Raw genomic sequence first — 24869 nt, 5'->3', positions numbered from 1 at the left:
AAGGCAGTCTCTTCAATAAATGGCACTGGGAAGACTGGATAGTCACATGTAAAAGAATGAGACCACACCCCTATCCTATACCACTTACTAAATGAACTCAAAATGTATTATAAGATATAAATATGTAGACCTGAAACCATGAAATTCCTGGAAGAAAGAGGAAAAACCTCCTTGATACAGGAATCAGCAATGATCTTTCAGTTAGGACCCTAAAGCACAAACAACAAAATAAAAAAATAAGTGGGACTGAGTCAGGGGCACCTGGGTGGTTCAGTGGGTTAAGCATCTGCCTTTGGCTCCGGTAATGATCCCCGCGTCCTCAGATTGAGCCCCGCATCAGGCTCCCTGCTCAGCTGGGAGTCTGCTTCTCCCACTCCCTTTGCCTTCCCCCCTGCTCGTGTACTCTCTCTCTCTTTCTCCTTCTCATGAATAATTAAAATCTTAAAAAAAAATTAAGTGGGACCACACCAAACTAAAAAGCTTCTGTACAACAAGAGAAACCATCAATAAAGTAAAAATACAACTTACTGAATGGAGCAGGGGGGGAGTGCAGATCAAATTATCTGATGAAGGGTTAATGTCCAAAATATATAAGAACTCATCAGAAAAAATAATCCAATTAAAATGGGCAAAAGACCCAAGCAGACATTTTCCTGAGGAAGATAAATGGATGGCCAAAAGATATGTGAAAAGACGGTCAACATCACTAGTCATCAGGAGAAGTAAATCCAAACCACAGTGAGACATCGCCGCACAGCCGTCAGAATGGCCATGCTCAGAAAAAAAATGAGGTAACAGATGCTGTTGTGGATGTAAAGAAAAGGGAACCCTCGTGCCCTGTTGGTGAGAATGCCAACTGGTGTAGCCACGATGGAAAACAATACAGAGGATCCCCCAAAATTAAAAATGGAACTACAATATGATCCAACAATTCCACTTCTGGGAATACAACCAAAGAAAACAAAAACATGGGGGTGCCTGGGAGGTTCAGTTGGTTAAGTGTCTGACACTTGATTTCACCTCAGGTCATGATCTCAGGGTCATGGGATCGAGCCCTGCATCAGGCTTCACACTCAGCATGGAGTCTGCTTGAGATTCTCTCTTACCCTTTGCCATCCACCCACCCTCCTGCTCTCTCTCTCTCTCTCAAATAAATAAATCTTTAGAAAACAAAAACACTACCTCGAGAAGATAGCTGCACCTCCAGGTTCATACCAGCATTATTTACTACTAAAAACAGCCAGAAAGACAAGATATAAACCAAAAATGCTAAAAACAAACAAGCAAACAAACAAAAACCCAAAAACAAAACCCTCAGAGAAAAAGAGATCAGATATGTATTCCGGAGGCAGGGAGTCGTGACAAAGGAAAAAAAATCACTAAGTACTAGGGCTATAAGATACAATATGATGAGGACAGCTAACGCTGCTCTATGATACACAGGAAAGTTGGTAAGAGGATAAGTCCTAAAAGTTTTCATCACAAGGGAAGTTCTTTTTTGTTTTATCTTCTTTTTTTTTTAAGATTTTACTTTTTTTTTTTATTAAGATTTTACTTATTTGAGAGAGAAAGAGAGCACCAGCAGGGGGTGAAGCAGGGGGAGAAGGAGAATCTGAAGCAGGCTCCATGCTGAGCGCAAACCCCGACACGGTGCTCAATCCCCCAACCCTGAGATCACAACCTGAGCTGGAACCGGTAGTCAGATGCTTAACTGACTGAGCCATCCAGGTGCCCCTGTTTTTTTACTTTCTTAAAAAATTTATATATATGAGATGATGGATGCAAACTAAATCTGTTAGAGTAATAATTTCATAATATATGTAAGCCAAACCATTATGCTGTACACTTTAAGCATATACAGTGATGTGTGTCAACTGGGTCTCAGTAAAATCGGGCAGAGAGAGTTCTGCAGTATGAAGACAGTCCAGAGGCCTCATTTCCAAAAGCACAAAAGAAAAAAAAATGAAAGCGCATAAAACAATTTACTTCTGATACTTGGCAAGTGTGGAATAAGGGAAAGAGAAAAGTTATACAACACACTGTTTAACAAAACACAAAATTTTTTAAAGATTTTTTAAAGTAATCTTTACACCCAATGTGGTGTAAAGATCAAGATCTTTAAAAAAAAAATCACCACACCCCCAAGATCAAGAGTCACATGCTCTACTGAGCCAGCCAGGTATCCCGAAACCCACAAATTTTAGATTGATAGGGCATTATGTGCAGAAGGGTGTGTGGTCCTGAGATGAACATTACATACAGAGCAAAGTACAACTTAAATGTTTTTAAAAATTGACATAATTTTACTATATATTTATTATATATATTTTGTTATATAATATTTTTAAAATATTCTATTTATTTATTTGAGAGAGAGCGAGCCTGAACTGACCTGGGGGAGGGGCAGAGGAAAGAGGGAGCAGAAAGACTCCCCACTGATCAGGAAGCCCGATGTGGGGCTCGATCCCCAGATGCTAAAATCACGACCTGAGCTGGTCAAATGCTTACCGACTAAGCCACCCAGGCACCCCCAAGTCTGTTTGTTTTTAAGTTTTTGACTAAAGGTCTTTGTACTGTGTCCAGAGTACAAGTGTGCACCTCCACATTCACACACAGATCTGGCAGCCAGTATCTAACGGTCCCCACCCCACCCCCACCGGGCGCTGAAGGCACGCTGTTCATCTGAGCTCTCAGTGGTCTTCACTATCTTTATAGTAGAAGACAGAACACCTGTCTAGTCCATTTCTACAGTGCCCTTTGAAGAAAATAAAAATGACCTTGTAGTTAAAACAACTCCTAATTACAAATGAAAAAGGTGAAACACTTACTGTGACATTTGTATTCGTTTAGCATTATAAAGACATCCATAGTGTTGACTAACAATCCTTGTGGGGCAGGAATTATTACAATCCCTGTTTTACAAACGTATGTCAAATAGGAGGTACAAAAGGGTTAAGATCATGCAGCTATCAAGGATGATCCTGGAATTAGAACTTAACCAGTCCAACTCAGAATCCATACTTGTAATCAATCCTAAGTTCTGCTTCTCCTTAACACAGTATAAAAGTAGGTAAAAACCAGAGAAACAAACAGGGTTTTGGAGGGGAGGGAGGGTGAGCGGTTGGGTGAGCCTGGTGGTGGGTATGAAGAAGGGCACGTATTACATGGAGCACTGGGTGTGGTGGGTAAACAATAAATCTTGGAACACTGAAAAAATGAAATAAAAATGATAAGAAAATGATAAGAAAAAAAAAAAACCCAAAAAACAAGAGATGATTAAATACGGAGCTTTCTGATGAGGCAGTCTTGGCAGAGCTCCACCCTATTTTTGATGATGAAATGGTAGGAAACCCAATGGTAGGTCCACCCTCAGGGAAGGAACCTGAAGAGTGTGCGTCCTGCCTTGGGTAGTGATCGACTTCCTTCTTTTGACTACTGGGTCCCAGTAAACAGAATCCACATTAAAAGCCTAGGTACTTAAAAGACTTGATGCGATCAAGAGGCAAGTCAGCTTGACAAAAGTGGGATAAGGGATACACACTGCAAAGAGACTTTAATGAACTCAGTTCGAGACAAAGTCCTCAAGCCAGTATAATGTACCCAAGGGAGGTCACAGTCACTTAACTTTAAGCATGACTGAAAGCGAGTGACACAGCACAATTATTTCACCGAAGATGATGATGAAAGTATTTAATATCCAGCGTGGGACGAGCAAAACCCAGTCAGACCAGACACTGGCATCTGTGCAAAGCGGCACATAAGAGCTCAGGTCTCCGTTCTGTCCTAATCCTCGAAGAGGAAAAGACACAGTCTAGGTCAAAGGTAGCAATCACGGTCTGTGATTTTGTTTTTAGTAAGTTTTCCTCAAGCGAGCCCTTCCACAGTTTCTCTGAGACCAGACCTCCTCCTCTCTTCCTCCAGCTAGCCAGACGATTATAGGACGCCTCCCTAACTCACTGTGGGGAGAAATAAAATCAGCAAAAGGGGCCAATGTTCCAACCTCCAACCCAACCCTGGGAAATCTAAAGAAACGGGATGGGAACATGGATTCCAGGAAGCGCCCAAGAAGACCTCGGGGAAACAAAGGCTCTCCTGTATTGGCAGGAGGTCAGAGGTGGGTGGCTGCAGGCTGGATGGGGAGCACGTCCACAGGACAGGTGGGGGCAGGTGTCACTTCAGGGGTAAACTCCTCTCATCTCTGCCCCAGGACGATCGCCTGCCCTTTGCTGGCCACTGTGGCCAGTATGGAATAATGTCAAGAGGACACGAGACCCCACCTGGGACCGGGAGGTGACTAAAAAGGGGCCCAATAACGTTGGGCTTTCAATCTTTCACACCTTCCTCACCTAAATCCTTAAGAGCCTGGCGAATTAGAGCCTAGGGAGACTGTCTCCGTCAAGGAACGTGTCTCTCTGAAGTAGAGAGCCCTGACGAGCATCCCCGCCATGTTGGCAGAAACGGAGTGAGCAGCACTATGGCACCTGTGACTCTCAGCCTAGGGCTCGCTTTATCCTTGCTCCTTAAAAAGACTGGATGACAAGACTGAGCCTGGCTTTGGCCCTCCTACCATCGAACCTATCCGAGAAACTGGGGCCCCCCAGGCCAGCACCAGTTCACTGACCACTGAGGCAGAAGTATCAAGCAGACCACGGATATAAAACAAAGATGAGAAACAGATGCAAGAATTAAACACTGGCTGTGAATATCAACTTCCTATTGCATATCAAAGAGACAGGAAAAGAACCAAAAAACCACTGCATAATTCAGAGAGCCACCATCACGGGAACAAGACCAGCAGACCCCACTGGTCTCTGAAACCCAGGGACACCCTTCACCCCATCACTCCCGGTCTCCTTCAAACTTTAACACCCAGGGCCAGGCATGGATGTTACACAAGTTACTGTGGGAAATGCTTATAAAACCAATGAACTATGTCACAAAGCAGGATAGTTCTCTTCTCCAGTGTGAGACAGTTGAAGTTTTGTGTTTTTTTTTTTTTTTCATCTCAAAAGAACCATTTCTAAAAACACAATTTGCCACCTATCCCACACACAGGCTTTCAGAAGAGAATTCTGAAAAGCATGGCGACTCCAGACAACAAGGCAACCCTGATCACTTTTTTCATTTAGAAAAGAACGTTCTGTTTCATTTGGATTTTACTTGGAGGGACTTTTTTTTTTTTTCACTTTTGACATTGCTGGTAAGGAATATTTTTCCAAAAAGGCCTCCAAACATAGATTCTCCATTCCCTGTTCTCTTTTGCTTTCCAGTTACTTAATGCTTCACTGGGAAAGGAAGGAGTACGGCTGTACTCGGGAGTTTGCTGGCATCGTTCAAAAATGAGTAATTTTTGACAAGGGACGTCACTAAATATTCAATTAGTAACCTTTAATCGTTAATATATTATTTCAAACACTGAGTGATTGCCTTTGAAAAATGTACACGAGGTTTCCCTGTCGTAAGTGATCCATCAGCTCAAACATAACTTATCATCGTGAGGACCCAGATCATTATTAAAAACCCCAGTCACTGTAACGTTCTCCGAATGAAGCAACAGAGGCAGATGGATGATTACGTTACAGTGCGGTGGTAGGGTCAAACAGGTACAGACCCGATGACGATCACGAAAGGTTTTCTTTACAAAGTCTGCAACATCACCATGATTCTGATTTTATGTTTCTCCTAAGGGTCAGATGCACAGTCTCCTGGCTATAACCAGAACTGGCTTTCTGCACAACCAAAAGATATGAATCAGAGTGCCTGGGTGGCTCAGTCGATTAAGTGTCTGCTCAGGTCATGATCTCAGGGTCATGGGATCTAGAGCCCTGCATCAGGCTCCCCGCTCAGCAGGGAATCTGCTTCTCCTTCTCCCTCTGCTCTTCTTTCTGCTCATGCTCTCTTTCTCAAAAAAATAAATAAAATCTTAAAAAAAAAAAAAAAGATTTAAATCAACCAACAACTGAAGTTTCCCTTTTTCAAAGTTACTTCCTAGAAAACTGTCCTTTCTATGTCATCATTATGTGTTGCCTAAACTGCTGATATCACTCCAAAAGATTAGCTAGGATTTCTGCATCGCCAACAGCAGGTCTCATACAATATCCTGTGGGCTCCTGCTTTTTCTAATGCAGATGTTCGTACCTAAGTACATATCAAGGAAGAAGATCCTGGCAAACAACATTCTGGGGCAGAGTATTCACACCTAAAGAATTTTTCCCTTTAAAAATGATGAGCTTATGCTAAGAAATAGTTGTGACATCTTTGGAAGCTTAAAACTATTGTATGTGAGCACATGCTCAGGTAGTTCAAGCCCCCGGAAAGCTTCCTTCTGCTTGAACCCAGAGGGAACATCCTTCACAGCACATAACTAGGAGCAGGGAGGAACTGGCAGGAATCCCCAAGTAAGCCACTTGCACCACTGCAAAACTATCTGCAGAAAAGACTGTACAAAAGTTAGACTCAGAAGAGATGCAGCCCCCTGACCAGCAGACTATGCTCAGTCAGCTGTTTCTTAAATGCCCAAACAGCATTTCAAGTGTGGAGAACATCTTAAAGAAAACTCAGCCTTCAGAAATCCATCAGTTTGATTAACTGGACTTGCTCATACAAATCTTCTCTTTTCCATTAAATTTGGCCTAGAGACACAGTCACACAGGAAGCCTGGGAATAGGTCTAATTTTTCCTCCCAAGAAATTCACAGTGGCTCTTCTCATAGACTGTCAGGTACCCTACTAAACCTTTATGCACTAGTGATACTAGTCAGCCTTCAATGAAGGAGAACATGCGTAAGAAAATAAATCTGCTCACTCCTCTTTCTGAGCCCCACAATCAGAAAAGGCAATAAAGAGGAGCTGGGGGGTACCAGATACTGCCAGGACCCTGGTCAAATTCTCATCCTCTGTGTTCAGAGCTGGGGTTTCATCTCTCCTGTAACAATTAATTCTAGCATCTCCAATCAGTCATTCAAATGTCCTATGCCTTGATTTCCTTTCCTCTAAAGTGAGATGTCAGGTTCAGGGTTCTCCAATGGTCCTTCCTACTCCTGATGTTCCCTGTGCTTTCTGATCACACAGGACATCTACTTGACACGGAAGTACCTGTGACCAAGAGCTGAACCAGACAAAGATCATAGCAAATGGCAATTTGTATCCAGTGGAACTGTGCCTACAACCAACCAAACTGAAGACTGTAGAGTCAGGACTCTTCTTGGCTGAGTTTAAAGGATGCTCCACTCTGTTCTTTCCTTCTCTCTCTTTCCTCTCTGCTCTGAGCATTGTGTGTGTGTGTGTGTGTGTGTGTGTGTATGTGTGTGTATCTTCAGAGAAGCAGCTGATTCATCTAACATTAACACTGTCCTGAAGGGTAGCTCTGCCCGTCTCTCTCGAGATTCCCTGTGGCCAGAAAAGGGGAATCAGCATACTTTTTTGTATCTACTGGAGATTGCCAACAGTTCTGGATACTCTGACCCAAGAATTTATCCATTCTTGCAATCTTGCCATCATTTTTTTACCACTAACTTGACCACCTCCTCCCAGCATTTATTCAGTTTTCTCCTTACTCAGCAAGTTCTGTGATGGTCCACAGCCCCCCTGTTTGTGGTGCGATACCCTGAAAACCCTCATCTTACGATCCTTGTGTCTTTTTTAGCTAAACAATCTCCCTCTTTATATCTGCCATCCAACAATCCCAACAATGTCTTAAAACTCAGTGTGTGACTCAAACTTCTCTACCTCCTCCTCCTAAATCTTAAACACTAAAATTTTACTCTGTGACTTAAAATTTCCCTCTTGGACCACAACTGTCTGTTCTTCTACTCATTCAATTCCAACAAACCTATCCTTGAGTAAGTCTTTCTCATGCAAAAGTCATGAAATTTTATCTGTATTGACTGCTATTTTCTTAAGGGAATTCAGCCATTCATTCATCCACTCATTTATTCATCCTACTCGATGCCAGATGATACAGTAGACCCAGAGATGAACGAGATCATGTCCCTGGCTTCAAGGAGTTCATTGCTAGTTAGGAGATTGAGAGGAAAAATAAGTAACATAAAGGGGCATTAGTGGCACAGAATGGCAACTAATGAGATACTGTGCAAAAGGAGGGAGGAGCAATCCACTTTGGTTTGGGGAGTCGGTGATACAATCTATGCGGCTAGACAAGCTCAGGTTATCAGTTTTAAGTTTCCACAACACCAAAATAAGAATAACACACATGTTAGAGAGCAAGAGAGATCAGGTTCATTGCCTGTAACTATTTGACTATCATACAGACTCATAATATTAATATGTATTCAATCACTTTAAAATAGTGTGCTGTACGACTTGGAAACAAATCCGATTTTTGGCTATTATTGTCCAAATAATCTTTTGAACACAAGTTAAAAGTAGACATTCCGAACCAGTTTTTTTGTTTATATAATACATTTGGAGTAACTAATCTGAAAAACAATGGGGATTCTGGCTCCATGGTAGACTAAGGGACTTCATTTTTTGTAATGTAAATGAACTATAAAATTGCTTTTCAGAAATACTAAAATACCAATGAGTTTAACAATAAGTAAAAATTTCAACTTATTCAAAGGAAAACATTTAAATGGCACTGATGCTCAAAATTTGTTTTTATACCTTAAGGAATGTAAAGTAGAAGAAAACAGGAGTTAATGTATAAGGACAAGGAAATAACCAGAAAACATACCAGAAGAAGCTTCTAGTCTTTCCAATCGGCTGATCAACCAGTCAAGGGAGCCAGAAAACTGAGCACAGTTTTTACGATTTCCTCTAATTAGAGCCGCTGCAGAAGAAAAAAGCAGACATCACAGTTATATGATTCTCCAGTTTAAAATGCAAGGTAAGCTGGTAGTAAGCCCTAAAATGCTGGAACAAGAACAAAATACTCTGACTTTACCTCTCAGATCTATACAAATACACAGACACATCTACATATATAAAATTGAGATTTTATTTAAAGTCTATTAACATATAATGTATTATTAGTTTCAAAGGTAGAGCTGATTGATTCAGGGGTTTTATATAACACCAGTGCTCATTACATCATGTGCCCTCCTTAATGCCTGTCACCCAGTTACCCCATCCCCCAGCCACCTCCCCTCCAGCAACCCTCAGTTTGTCTCCCTCTACGGTTTTATCTTGTTTTATTTCTTCCTCTCCTCCCCTATGATCCTCTGCTCTGTTTCTTAAGTTCCACATATGAATGAAATCACCTGATATTTGTCTTTCTCTGACTGGCTTATTTCACTTAGCAGAACAACCTCTAGTTCCATCTTCATCATTGCAAATGGCAAGGGTTTCCTTTTTTTTTGATGGCTGAGTAGTATTCCTGTGTGTGTGTGTGTGTGTGTGTGTGTGTGTGTGTGTGTGTGTGTGAGATATCATCTTCATCCATTCATCTCTCAATGCACATCTGGACTCTTTCCATAGTTTGGCTACTGTGGACATTGCTGCTATAAACCTTTGGGTGCACGTGCCCCTTCGGATCACTACCTTTGTATCTTTAGGGTAAATACCCAGTAGTGCAATTGCTGGGTCATAGGGTAGCTCTATTTTCAACTTTTTGAGGAACCTCCATACTGTTTTCCAGAGTGGTTGCACCAGCTTGCATTCCCACCAACAGTGTAGGAGGGTTCCCCTTCTCCGCATCCTTGCAAACATCTGTCATTTTCTGAGTTCTTAATCTTAACCATTCTGACTGGTATGAGGTAGTACTCATTATTTTTCTTTTTAAAGAATTGATATTTGTTAATAGGGACCGGAAAACCATACTGCTCATTAGAAGGAATATATTTTGAGAAAGTAGTATTTCATATTGGGAGGAAATGATGAAGGATAATGGAAAAACCAGTGTCCTGGGAGTCTCCTCACTTGGGTTCTGATACTCATTGCTTTTAATTAGCCACGAGACTAAGTGATTTAATTTCCCTAGAGCTTAACTTTCTCATGTCTATAATGAAAAAGTTAAGAGCACATCAGTTTTCCCGAAAATGTAGCACAAAATACTAGGAGATATAGTTAGTAACTGTAACAGGCACACAGAGAGATATAATTAATTGTTACCTGGAAAAAAGGGTGGGAAGGTAGATGGCTAATAAGTTTGAAAATGTTTCACTTTCCTCCTGTGTCTCTACTTCTCTGTAAAGTTCACAATGCACTTGAAGGACTCAGAACTCCTGTAGTCAAGTCACCTGTCTAACTTTGTTTCACCTAGTGTTTTTGATTGGTCTTTGATGAAAGAAACCATCTTATATGAAATTCCTACATAACCTTTATGATCTCCTTCAACCCAATTTATAGAATCCATTTAAAACTTCTAATGTCTCACAATCATGCGATTCTTTCAAAGTAAATCTTGTCAATATTTTATGAAAATTCTACTCTTAATGCCCATGAAATTGTCCCAAAACAGTACGACTATTTACAAAGGGTTGGTGTGATGTTGACACAGTAGGATATTTAATGGGAAAAAGATGTTGCCATAAGAAAACAATCACTATTTAAAATCTGGTAGTGCTAGGAAGCAGTTCAAAGGAACTGAAGTTCAAGGGCACTGCCTATTTATCCCCTTGGTAAGAATAAGATGGAGGAGTCCCTACAGTAGCAGAGTGCAATTAATCTTAAAGACTTTATTTAGTCTGCCTGATGATTAAACAATGATGCACTTGATTACTTAGACTCCCTGGGACCAGAGCCCCAGCAAGAATCAGCAACCAGCTAGACACACACACACACACACACACACACACACACACACACAAAGTGACAAGTGTCAAGGATGAAGTACAGTAGAATGATAAGGAGTCCTATGTGCTCCATGGGATTTCTAATTTTAATCCATAAGAATTCTGTTCATGACTTACAACAGCAGCCATTGAGGGAGAGTATAAAACCTTTGAATCTTTAGAGTCTCGTTTGCTTAAAGTTTAACTCACACTTATTTTCTAAGATTTTGTTTATTTGAAAGAGAGAGAGAGAGTGAGCGAAAGCATTAGCAGGGTGGTAGGGAGAGGGACAAGCAGACTCCTGGCAGAGCAGGGAGCCAGATGTGGAGCTTGATCCCAGGACCTTGGGATCATGACCTGAGCTGAAGGCAGATGTTTAACTCACTGAGCCACCCAGGTGCCCTTATCTGACTCTTCTTATTTTATCTCTGGTTTTTAAAATGAAAGAGATTAAATGTTTTCTAGAGGTCAGATGTTAGAGATAAAGTGCTTCTTGAAGGAACAAACAATGTAAGAATGGACCCTTTCAATAAGCCATGACACATTTAAGAAAGTCACATAATAAGCCACAAAAAAGAAGACTTCATTAAATTTACTGCAAACAGAAATGGTATACCCCATGCTGGCCTAACCCACTGACAACAATGTAATGAAACTAGAAATTAGTAAGAAAAGTAGAAACTAAAAGTCCAAGCACTTAATAATTTAAATTCACTCACTAATAATTTTTGAGTCAGTAGGGAATCAATACCACAATTGTAGACTGACTAGTAAATAGCAAATATAGAAATGTTACCTAATACAATCAGTGGTAGATAGTCAAAACTACTCAGAGGAAAATTGAACACTTTCTTTCACCAGATGAAAAGTGTTACCCTAACATCCTTTCAAGATTTAAGAAATAACATCAAACACATATAAGTAAAATAGGATAAAGAAATAAATAACAAAAAAGGAAAACATTAGAGATAAGAAAATGATCTATGTAATAAATTTAAATGGTAGGATTGATCAATAAAGTCAAGAATTTTTTTAAACATGTTAAGTAACAACTCTCTAATCATGAAGGAAAAAGACAAAATTAAGAATAAACAGGAATTATAAATACAGACACTTTAGAGGTCTCAGCACTAGAATTTTTAAACATATAGGAAAAAAATGGTTTCCATTTATGCATACACACACACACACACACACACACACACATTTTTTTCACCAAAACTAACCCAAAGGAAAAATATTTAAAGGGAAAAGTCTAAAAAGTAAAATCAACCATGATTAATATCAAGTAAAGACCAAAAACTTTTTTCTATACTTTCTATAAAGAAGTAAGGTATTTCTAAACTATTTCAAAGTAAAGAAACTAAGGAAATCTCCCTAATTATTTTACATAAGACAGTATAACACTGACATCAGTACCTAACAAAGTATGCATATGAGAAAACCAGAGGGAACTCTTACTTATGAATATCAATCCAAAAATCTTATACAAGAATGGTATTTAGAAATTATATTCAACAATATATTAGCAACATTAACTCAAGTAGGGGTCCATTCCTCCAATGAGACAGAAAGGTAATAGTAAATCTGTTAATAAGTCACAGACACAATGTGATCATCTCAATAGACTGTGACAAAATATATACTTCTAACGAAAGAAAAATTAAGCTCCATAAAGAATGCCTTCTGAACCTTATCCATGTGTGTGTAGATGTATGTGTGTGCAGGTACATACCCTCCTTTGCAGATAAATGAAGTGTGCAAAACATTACAATTCAGCAAGTTAGTTAAGAAGACATCAGTCAAGTGAGTTTCTAAAGTAATTGAAACCTACACAGAGAATTATAGGGAAGTTCATCACAATACAGTTGATAATAGCAAAATCCTGGACACAGCCTGACTATGGGCTAAGTCAATGGCACATCCCTTCAGCAGGCTAGTGTACATCCACTAAAACCATCATTTACTGCCAAGAAGATATGCCCGCAATACAGAAGACCATTCAAACAAATGCTATAAAGGAATATTGATCATACAATCCCATTTTTGTGAAGTATACACATTCATTTATCCCAGAACCCCCGGATCATGACCTGAGCCGAAGGCAGAGGCTTTAACCCAATGAGCCACCCAGGTGCCCCGAAAACTCTCACCTTTAAAATTTATTTATCAAATACGAATTACCTGCTTTGCATCTGGCACTACTCCAGGTCTAAGAGATACAGCAGAAAATCAAATGAGCTTCTCTCCTTTGGAGCTTACATGCGAAGTCTGGGAATACTAATCATTCTAGCACAGACAAATGAGGGACCAAAGAACTAGAATCCACAAAGATATATTTTTTTTAATTTTCAGATTAACAAGTTGTTGTTCCTAAGTCCTAAAAACCCAAAATACCAAAAATAAACAAGAAAAAAATCCAGAACGTTGTGGAAAAATTTAAGAGTGCTGTGCCATGGAAACTTCTTGGGAAGCATGAGGAAGGGTCCCTGTTATTTGGGAATTTTGTGAACTCAGGTTTGATGATCCCGCCCAGGAAGTGGACAGAGTAAGAGAAGCAATGAAAAACTGCTTTGCATGCACTGGCCTCATGACTGCGTTGGGCCAAGAATGCATGAGCATTTCTCATGGATCCTGAGGGAGAGCATCTCTGTGGACTCATCCTGAGTAGAGCCATCAGGAGAGCCATCAGGAGCAGCAGGTTGACTTTAGGAAAAAGACGCTGCAGGTCGACTACTAGCTGTACATGGCCAAGCAAGGAGCTACCAACAGCCATCCAGAACCAAGCAGCAGGTATCCTGTCCCATGAGCAGGAACTCAGCTAAAGACCTCTAACATGCGAGCCGGAAAAAGTCAACTCCTTGCCAGTCCCTCCAATCCCCCCACCACCAGAGATGAGAGCTTTAACCTTCTGGCTAGAGCCAGAAAAGAGGCAGCCACACAACCAAGTAAAAACTGTGCTATCTTCTCCCCTCCCTCTCTACCGTCATCAGGAGGCAATCAGCTGGCTCATGCAGGGAAGGTAAGTAGAGACCACAGTGTGTTCCTGCTTGTGGGGCTCACAGGGGAGCCAAGACTTTAAATTTAAAGCCAGGCAATTCTAATTCCAGAGTTCATACCCAGGTCCAGTCTGTGCTGCTCCAGCCCCTCCCCCCACCGCCATCAGTCTCTTCCTGCTGGAACCCCTGACCTAGAAGAGATTACCAGGGGTGGGCTCCTGGCCGTGTCTATCAACAGATTAAGAAGACATCTCACAAAATAGGTTACAAAGTGCATTTCCATTAAAAAAGGATTAGTGACTGTCATGGTCATTTTGTAGAAAAGTGATTATTACCAGGTTAAAAAGAAAAAATGGGTTTTGTTTATAAAATGTCTTGCAGGATTTCCTGAAGGATAATACAGAAACATCTGTATGTGCAGATGCCAAAGCAACCCCTGGTATGAGCAAGTTTGAAGCAACGCCCTCCTCTAACATCTCCTGGCTACCTCCCCCAGTGTTTTACAGCATTTCGGAAAATCTGCCTCCTTAGGACCCCAGGAGAATGTCCCAGATGTGCTCAAATCCTTCATCATGGTTCCCTATCCAAGTGTTAACATATTCAATAAAAGGTAACTTCCACCTTCCTGAGAGGGCCAGAGTTTTTGCTGTTTGTTCTATCCTTTGAATCTTCATGAGTATTCATAGACAGAGTTTGCCAAAGGGCCATTTCTCAGACATCTTTAGAAAACCATCCTGCCTTGCAAGCCTCCTACAGATTAATTGTGTGGATTTCACAAAAGACACATGGAAGGAAGCCACAGCAATGCTTTCAAACTATGAATGCTGGCGTCTCTGAGATTCCTCCACATGGCAGGCTCATAAATCCACTTTTATCATTCTCCACCTAAAACACATATTAAATATATCCATGTCAAATTTTAAAATTGTTATAGATTATCATTCCCACCTGCTCTCTCCATGCTAAATACACCTACTGAAGAAAAAAGAAGGTGGCGTATTTCCACACAGGAAGCCAAGACAGGTTCAACTGTCTACCTGGTTGGAAGCATGGGAAGGAGGCTTAATAAATTTGAAGTGAATGAAACTTGAACCCAACTTCCGATAGTTGGGTAAGGAAGGACTGTGGGGTATAAATGTGTTATGAACTCCAAATATCACTGCAGATCTGATACTTTTGTAGACAGACTGAAATATATCCTCGTGTAGAGATGGTTACTTATAATCACACCGACTTTAATAAAAATCACTGGCAGCAAATGATTCTCAAATCAACCTAAAAATGTATTTTTTTCTAATCATGAAATCAGTGTTCACTACAATAAATAGAGAAAATCAAGAGTAGCCAAGAAATATTTAAGCCACAAAATCTCTCATCATTCTATTTACCTCAAATGACCATTAGTGAACCTACCATGTATATATTGAAAGAGATCCTCTTTACGTGCATGCACTGAATTATAAACATTCTACTTCTTCAGTCAACTGGAATTCATGTACGAACTTTCCCTTCCATCCTCAGTTGTGTAACATTACACATTTATGTTAATGACTTTTTCAATTATAGAAGTAATGTGTGTAAACACAGTAAGAATGAATAGAACACACAAAAAAAGTAAAAGATCTGTCCCCCAAAAAGTAGCCACCTAGCAGTTTTCTGTGCATCCTTCCAGAAATATCCAGGGTGTATATGAATGTATCTTTTTCTGCATAATTCTAATACAATGCAACTGGAATCTCCATGGGCACACAATGTTCCTCTTGCTTTTTTTTTTTCTTTTTTCCACTTAATACCATATCCTAGATGGCCATGCTAGAAAAGGACAGCAATCTGGCCTGTCTTATACAATTTCCCCAATGATGCATTTATCTCAATTTTCAATGATAACACAGTACTACACTATTACTTTTGTAACCAATCCCCTGTTGATAGAAAAATAGTTTTCAATTTTATGTATTCTATAAATAATTTTGCAGTGGACAACCTTCCCACACCTGTGCAAATATATCTCTAGAATACATATCTTAAAGTAAGATTTCTAGAGTAAAAGGAAACACATTTCAAGTGTGATGTGTACTGCCAACCAAAGTTTGTTTTAAATTCCACCAATTTACACTCCCACCAAAAACATATTACCAAGTTTTTCCCCAATAACAGGTGTTATCAAATTTTTTTATCTCTGCTAAGCTAATAAATGAAAAATGATCCTTACTCATCATCTTAATTTACAGTTATTGGTCATGTTGAGAATCTTTTATTATTTGTTTTTCTGGAAACTACTGTCTCATCTTTTGTCCATTCTTCCATCAGGTAATAGTTCCTTTTCTTATGGATTTATGAAAACTCCATATATTAGAGAAACTGAGCCTTTGTCTTTGATATAGATGACATATTTTACAAAATTCCCACCTGTTTTTTATTTTTAATATCATTTATCATAAATAATTTAATTTTTATGTAGTCAAATTTATCAATTTCGTATTAATCACTTACTAACATCATTTAACAATAACTTGCATCAAGATGGTCAAGGTAGTAATGTCAGTAACTGCACAACATCATGGCTAGCTTTGTTATATGCATTGTGTGTCTCTTACTGGACCATTAATTCCATGGCATCAGGGACTATATCCTGGTCACAGCTGACCCTCACTGCCCAGATTAGGGCATCTTGGACAGCAAGCCCTCAATCTTTTGAACAGATTGGACTCCTATTTAAATCCAGATTGACTGGACTCCAAGTCCACGTTCTCCCAACATGGCGCGGTTTCTGTTACAGAGGATACCCTTTGAGAGGACGGTAAGAGGAACAGAGATTCAAGACACTTGGGAAATAATGAACAAAATGGAAAAAGAAGCTTCCTGAAGAGAGATATTAAGAGAGAGATAGACAGAGACAGAGACAAAGAGGTATGTGTGGGGGATTAACAAAAACTCTTACTATATTTAAGCCATCAACATCATCATTAAGGAAGAATTATAGCCATGTACAGGTAATATGTATAACACAGGTATCACTCACTATGCGCCTGGTGTTCTCAGTACGTCACATCACCTTGGGCGATTGCATGATAAACCTCCGGAGCAGGCACTCTAGTTGCAGTTCAGTGTTGCAGATGAAGAAATGAACTGTAAGTTTAGTCATCTGTTCAAGGTCATACAAGTAGGAGAGCTTTAATTTTGAGACCTTGTGGCTTAAAGAAGGGTCATTTTCTCAGACTGTTGTCTATGGATTAAAGATTAAGCCTTTTTTTTTTTTTCCAAGAATAAGACACAATGGTGGGGGAGTAGCAGGTGCACTGGTGTGTAACACAGTGACGCAATGACCACGTCTAAGCTATTATAGGAAATCTAACCTCCCTGGGAATCTCTAATACACTTATTGAATAATTCAAACAAATATTTATTGAGTGCCAACTCTGTTTACACATGGTGCTACGTGGCAGACAAAAACACTCAGATTAGAATTTAGTCCATAAAACCTTTTGGATGAGTCAAGTATCTAAGTTAACATTTGAGTCGGATACTTCAGCATCTTCCCCAGAATTTTCTGCAATGTTCACCTCTGTATGGCAGCCAAGCAATCCAAGGGCTTGGCCCCAGTTCCAGGAGTGAGTCCTTGATCAGTCAGAGCCAGTGTTAGTGAAATTCGTATCCTCCCTAGTGTTAGTGAAATTCGTATCCTCCCTTGCAAGAGTGATGAGCTCAGGAAAGACAACAGATACAGTCTGGGCTAATGAGATGAAAGTGGTAAGATTTGCTAGGGGTTTTAAGAAACAGCATGCTCTTCCCTAAGAGGTAATTTCCAGGAGCAGCCTCTTTCGTGTTTTGCCTGTCAGAGAGGAAATCTGCAGCAGTGGGAGCTGAGGGCAGCCCACTGAGGGCACACAAGGGAAGCGGGTATTGGAGGAAACTGACCTTTGTGAAAGGCAGAACAAATATAAAGAAGCAGCTTCTGGATACCATGATGAAGCCGTTGAGTACACCCACTGGCCAGCGTCCAGCTCTACAACCCAATAAATGCCCTCCACCAAGTGAGCCACTTTGAGCTGAGGCTGTAATCTGCAAGTGGACATATCCTAAGAGATCCATCATCATTCCACCTGCAACAACTGCTTCTTCCCCCTCCACACTCTGAATAAACCATTTAAAAATCCTATCTTTATCCATGGTCTCATTAAAAATAAAACCATGAAACCGATTCTGATGAGGAGTGGTGTTCCCACTCTCCACGTCTCCAGCATTTTGTAGAATTCATTACTACTACTCCATTAGGTTCTAAAACAATGAGATTTAATCCCCAAAGAAGTCGTGAAGGTAAAAGGAGTATAAGCTTGAGGAAACATAGCCCAAAATGATAAAACTGAGATGTTGACTTTGCTGGATTAAACTTTTTCTGTGATTTTAGAAAAATCATTAGAGTTCTCTCTGTACAATTTTATTCTTATGGATACATGAACACATGGACCTGTTGAAATGAAAAAAGTACCAGACTATGGAAAGAACTGATATGAAGTTGTCAGTAAGATGTGCATTGTCTAGATATTTCCAAAACAACACTGTCTGCACATAATCCTTCCTACCCTCAAACACACACAGATGAAGCACCTCTTGACCTTGAGCATCTAGAGTGTCACAGAAAGAATCCCATGTAGCACCATGTCATAGCAAGTGAAGATGTTAAATTGTGGTGTTAAAACACAACCATACACCAGCCTCTACCAAATACAGAAACTCACCGCTTTCTTCACTGGAAAAGACATGCAGCCTCTAGAATGTGGCATCATAAAATCTTTGTCCTAATGATTTCATGGGTAAAATAATAAATCCAGATTCCTAGAAAGCCTCTGTGGCCTAGTCATGCTCAAAGAAATGCTAGTCAGTGTCACCCCTTATTCTAAAAGTATCAAAATACCTGTGTTTAATTTCATTGGCAGATCAAATAGCCCACCTAAAGGGAGCATATTAGAAATGCTAGCAGGCACAGGAGTTCTATTTGCTAAATAGTATTATTAAGTTTTAATGAGTTTCAATTAGATTATAGAGAATTTCCAAATATTTTGATACCTTTCATTCTTCACACACACACACACACTAATACCTCGAGACTTCTTTTCTCTACTTAGGGATATATTTTCCTACTCTATCAGAACTCAATTTATTTAATTAGTCAACCTTTACTGAGTATCTGCCATGTGCCAGACATGGAGTTAAAGGACAGAGATGCAAAAATCAGAGAAGGTGCCGTTCTTGCCCTGGAGATCATAGGCACCTATGTAATTAAAAAATAGGTAAGTGTTATAACACAAGTAAATACTAAGTGCCAAGAAAGCAGAGAGAGAGAGAGAGGAGGAGGAGGAACTGTTCAATCATGTTACAGAGTTAGAAAAAATGTCAACACTAACTTCAAAAAAGTCATGCATGAACTGAGCCTCGAAGCATATACAGGAATTTTGGAAAAGAGGGGAGTAGGAAAATGTTACCAAAGCATGGATAGGGCACTCAGAAATGGGTACAGCTAGAGAAGAGGGAAAGAGAGTGGCAAAGATCAGGCTGGAAGCGTTCACCAGGACCTCACATACCAGGCAAAGCATGTTAAACTTCACCTTCTGGAATGATGGGAAAAGGTAAGAAATTTCTAAATGGAAGAGATGTGCAGTCACAGTGTATCAGATGAGTCTGGGATTTTGTAACTGAGGGTGAGTGAAGACAGAGGTCATTCTCCATTGGTCTCTTGTTTTTGCATGTTTTTTTTTTTTTAAAGATTTTATTTATTTGATGCAGAGAGAGAGAGAGAGATCACGACTAGGCAGAGCAGCAGGCAGAGAGAAAGGGGGAAGCAGGCTCCCCGCTGAGTGGAGAGCCCGATGTGGGGCTCGATCCCAGGGCCCTGAGATCATGACCTGAGCAGGAGGCAGAGGCTTAATCCACTGAGCCACCCAGGCACCCCTGTTTTTGCATGTTTTGTAAAGGAGTCATTGAAAGCCTTTCTTATAGGCTTTATTTTCAAGGATATTTGTAGCAAGCAGCCTTAGATGATGATGAGGTCTCCATCCAAAGCAAAAGGGCGGGCAGGTGTATTTCCAGTGTAACTGAATTGGACTCCCTAAGCTCACAATTCTTTTCCTGTGACTCAATCCACTGCATGTCAACTGTCCCCTTCATACTGTCCTACGAGAAGTGGGATTTGAAGAATTGGCCTCCAAATGCTGATATTTTGGCTTCATCCACTGCTTTGAGAAATAAACTATTTTTCTTTAACCTCATTGGAGGTCAGCTCACTAGCTTGCAAGTTCATAGTTCCTAACAGGAGACAAGTGAAAGCTAGTTGAATAGCCCAGGCCAAAAATACTAAGGACATAGGTTTGCATACAGTCAATAGGAATGCAGCACCAAACACCACAAGCATTTCTTCATTTACCTCAAGCACACCTAGAAGGTGCAAATGCAAATCTCAAAAAGACTACAGAAGGTGAAGGGGAAGGCTCCTGACAAGATTCTTGTGAGGGAGAAAGAGGGGTCTTGTGGGACTAACCTGAGAATCGGAGAGGAAATATTTGATGCATATTCACACAGAGGTCCCTCACCCACAAACTCACACCCTCGAAGACTCCCCTCCATAAATCAGAGATCAATTTACTGCTCTGGCCACATTCCACACTCCAAGATGGATGTCAGTACAACAAACATCACTTGGCTTTAAGCGCAACAACAATAAACACCAAAAGCCTCGATGAAGAAGCTTATCGTGAAACTACATTACCTGCTATGTGATCATTTGAAATAGATGTGAGTCAGCTGCCTTGAAAACCGTCATACTTCTTACCTAGCAACTCATAGAGAGAATTCAGAATCGACTTCCAGGACTCGCCGGCTTCTCTCCCGGCGACATCAGCAAAGTGGGCCGCGCTGCTGTACACGTGCAGCCTGTCTATACACTCGAGCACGAGGTTGATCATTCCCTGGAAGGTTAATACAAATTACCATAAGAAACTGTGATTCTGTTCACAGACCAAAAAAATGCTAGGTTGATTCATTAAAAAAAGTCTGGCTTAAAGTAAGACTGTTAATCATGAAGAAAATTGAGGTCCTATTATTTAAATGTCAGGAAGAAAAACACTTGTATGTGAAATAAAATGTTCTTGACATAATTCAAGTGGTTTTTAAATCCTGAGGGCTATTATTGAATAGAAGCAGAAGAACAATACAAAGGTACGTGCTTTCTACTTCGATTTGCAAGGTTTACGAGTAGATTAATGGATCAGTCACAACTGTATTGTACCATGAGTAAATGAAGAGGTTCAGAGAAGGCCACCACAAGATATGCCACTTTGGCACAAGGATTATTTGGAGCTGAAGGCAGTTGAGAAAAAGCAGACACAAGAAAAATTCTCTGCCCTTTTTCCTCCTCCAAGAAGGACAGAAGATGTTAATCATAAGAAACAAGGCCCAACATCTATCAGCCCAGAATCTTCACAGATGAAGCTACATAACTTTACTAACTCACCCTTAACTTCCACTAAGTTCCCCCAGGTATTCACCTTCCCACAATTTACTGCCCCTAGAAGCTCAAAACTCCTTTCCTTTATCTCTTTCCTTTTCTACAAACTTACTGTCCTTCTGTTAAGACGCTGTATAAGCCCGAGTTCTAACCACTCCTTTGAGTTGCTCATCGCTGAGTGCTCCCATGGGTATGTGTAATTCACAAGTTAATACAACTTGTTTTCTCTTAAATATCTGTCTTTCGTCACTCTAATCTGCAGGACCCCAACCAATGAACCTAAGAGAAGTAGAGGAAAATGACTTCTTTTCCTCTATTAGAAAAGCATAAGACCTAAGAAACTTTGTTCTTAGGACAGGCATCATTATGATCATAATCATTATCATTATTTTTAATATTAAATGAAACATCTAATAAATGAAGAAAAGCTCATGACAAGAGATCTTTAAAGCAGGTCAAAAATGCATTATAGAGCTTTGTAAGATGCTGTCTACATTTGAACTAATGTTTTTATTATTATTGCTAGATCAAGGTTGCCAAAATGAGGCAAAGCATATAAAAGGAGGAGCTAGTTCAAGTTGACTGATCAAGGGAACCTCTTTCTCACAGAGTTGTAAGAGGCACCAGGAACCTGTGCCCATTTCTAGGTCCCCATCTATGCCATCTTCCATGAGAAATTGAAAAAAAAAAAAATCTAAATCAATACTTCAAAATTTCACACCCTAGTATTTCATTTTAGTTTTTCAGGATACTAAATGAACATAGCATAGTCTAACATTTTGGCACACACCAAATGTAAAGGGCCCACCAAACTACTCCATGTTGTTACTGCTCATGCTGACCTGCCCTGTGCTTTCATACCACTATGGTCTCTAAGCACATCGGTTTTGCATATAGTAAAAGTCCTCAAAAATTAATGTGAATTTCAAAGACCTTTGATGGAAAATCAGGAAACAGTTTTAAAGCTAGAAGAATGTAGAGTTAGGGCTTATGGATCTTTAGCAATATTCGTTAACCTGTTTTCTTAGATGCTTTTGCAGAGACAGTTTTCCTCAGACACATTTATTATTCCACATACAGGGAGCACTGAGAAGAATTCGAGCACCTGCTGAGCTGGCCTGATTTGCCGGCTCACCTCTGACATCCTCCCACTGAAGCTCATGAATATATGGTACTAATTCTAACACTCATTTCAGGATCGGTAGACCTATCCCTCAGTCCTTCTGTTATTCTGTCTAAGAAATATGGCACTTGAGCTCTTTTTAACTGGAATGCGCATGAAATAAAATCACACAAAAACCGAACACACACAGAAGTAGTAAGTGGAGTTGCTCTAAGCAGAGAGCCCTGAGCTCTGCCTCCCCAGGTGGCCTGCCCTCTCCTGGACAGACTCCCTCCCCGTACAAAGTTTCCTGTGGATCCTCAGGCACGTCCAAGTAGCCTCAAGAACTTCTGGAATAGTCTAAAAACCCTCTTGTTTTTCAAAGACACTTCAAGATACTGCGTTTATATAACGAACACGAAGTAAACTGCAGTGCAATGAATGATGGGCATGACGGCTGAGCAGACGGCAAACTCAAATGTCTTTAGCCAGGGGAGGGAAGTGTTCCATTTTTTTTTTTTTTTAAGTGAGCACTCTCTGACAGAGAAACAAAACTAATTGCAAGATTCCTCCAAGGCCTGGTTCCCTTATGCCACAGTTGACCTGCTCATCCAACTCAAAATGCAAACCTGTCAGAGAAATTCCCCACAGAGAAATTGTTTTCCTGAGACAGCAGCATAGAAGAGACGAATGTCGGTAGAAACTCACCTCTTCCTGGAAGAGATTCTGCCGGTTCTTCAGAGCTCGCAATCTGTTCTGCTTGTCTTCATGCTCTAAATGCTCGTCTGGGGGGTGAAAGTAACCAATCAGGTCCTGCAGACTTAGACTCACAGATTCTATAGGAAGGTCCACTGTGGAAGACTTCACTTTCTTGCTGAGTGCATCAAGGCCCCTAAAATAAATAGCAAACATTTGTCTGTATCAGCGATCTGCAATCTTTTTTATTTTTTAGACAACAGAGGATGTTATGCTTTATTCTCTGTCCCTACACCTCTGTAAAAAGAACCCATAAGCAAGGTCCTAGTTTTCCTCAAACAGCAGTAACCAATATATTCAAATAAAAAATTCTAAACTTGGTCAAGTGTATATGATGCTGTACTAGAACCACCAGCATCAAGAGAAACTATCTAGACAAAAACCTAAAGGGCCTCAAGAACCAATTCCTACAAAGCCCATGGTCTCAATATTTAGAAACCAGCTGAATTGCATTTTAAAATCACTACGTACACTTCAAGGTTTAAGATGCAGCTTCCCAGCTTCAGAATTCTGACTGTACTTGTTCTGTTTTTTGTTTGTGGAGAAGGAACTGTTAACTGCTAATGATCAGGGACCCCCACTGCCATTCAGAAAATTCCTGCCTGTTTAAAAAATACATTTTGATGTTAATTTTTAAAATTTTCTCAATCAGAAAATAATATATTAAAATGCTTTTCTCTTATCTGACAAAAAAGTATTTAAAATTGGATTAAGAAATACCGTGTTGCATTTTCTTCAAAGAAAAACATATTACTGGCATGTCAATGTGTTAAGTTGGTAAGCTTTCTGAGATTCTGTGTTTTGAAATTCACAGCTTTGAATGTATCTGGAAAGAACTTTAAAATATGGTATCTGTAAATAAAAATTCTTTCAAGATAAGGGATGCCTCCGTGGCTCAGTTAGTGAAGCATCTGCCTTTGGCTCAGGTCATGATCCCAGGATCCTGGGATCGAGCACCACCTCGGGCTCTCTGCTCAGCAGGGAGCCTGCTTCTCCCTCTCTGTCTGCCTGCCACTCCACCTGCTTATGCTCTTTCTCTCTGCCAAATATATAAATAAAATCTTCAAAATCATTTCAAATAAAGAAGTTTATTAAAAAAAAATACAACAGACACCATAAAATAATGGGAGAAAGCATCTACAATAGTTGATAAAGCGATACTCACATTAGGCATGACAAAATTTAATGCATAAAATATTATACTTCCTTTCCTGTTCTCTGCAACAGCAAAATTATATGGCAATATTTTATTCCAAGGAAATGTTTCTGGCTAATTATCTGTTTTAGAATTTACAATTTAAAAACAATAAGGGCCTCATAAATGAAAATTAGCTTATCTTTGAATTTACAATGCTCACAAATATTTAAGCTGCATCATCAATTACATAAAGATTACAAATAATTTTCAAATAGTTGATTTCAGCTTTTTAAGGAGTAGAAATAGGAAAACTGTACAACTTTTCTGAAGTTTTTGTCTGCAATTTCATTACAATCCATTACATGGAACTTATCTATTGCCTAGTTTTATCATCTCTTTAAGTCTTTCTATGCCCAAAAAGTAAAATAAATGACTTTTCAGAAGAAAACTATTTCTCCCCTTCTACAATGAAAATTTATATACAATGATATACTTCTGTTTTAAACATTTTATCCTATTACACTTTAGTTGAATCATAAATATATTTATAAAGAAGTCAAAGTCAACTCTCACACTGAAGTGAATGAAATTCAAAAGTTATTCATATATAGTATTTACATTTTTTAAAAGATTTTTCTCAT

General features: G+C 39.7%; 1 protein-coding gene across 1 annotated transcript in view; it reads right to left on the bottom strand.

Moving 5' to 3' along the window:
* Positions 1-24869, bottom strand: part of LOC111144745 (ryanodine receptor 2) — a 549385-nt gene that overhangs the window by 318552 nt on the left and 205964 nt on the right. Inside the window, 3 exon segments of the mRNA XM_022499183.1 lie at positions 8695-8790; positions 20558-20693; positions 23043-23226. Coding sequence (XP_022354891.1) covers positions 8695-8790; positions 20558-20693; positions 23043-23226 — 416 coding nt within the window.

Source organism: Enhydra lutris, unplaced genomic scaffold, assembly GCF_002288905.1.
Source record: "Enhydra lutris kenyoni isolate GAN:26980312 unplaced genomic scaffold, ASM228890v2 scaffoldscaffold12, whole genome shotgun sequence".
Taxonomy (NCBI): domain Eukaryota; kingdom Metazoa; phylum Chordata; class Mammalia; order Carnivora; family Mustelidae; genus Enhydra; species Enhydra lutris.
This window is presented reverse-complemented; position numbering and strand designations above follow the sequence as displayed.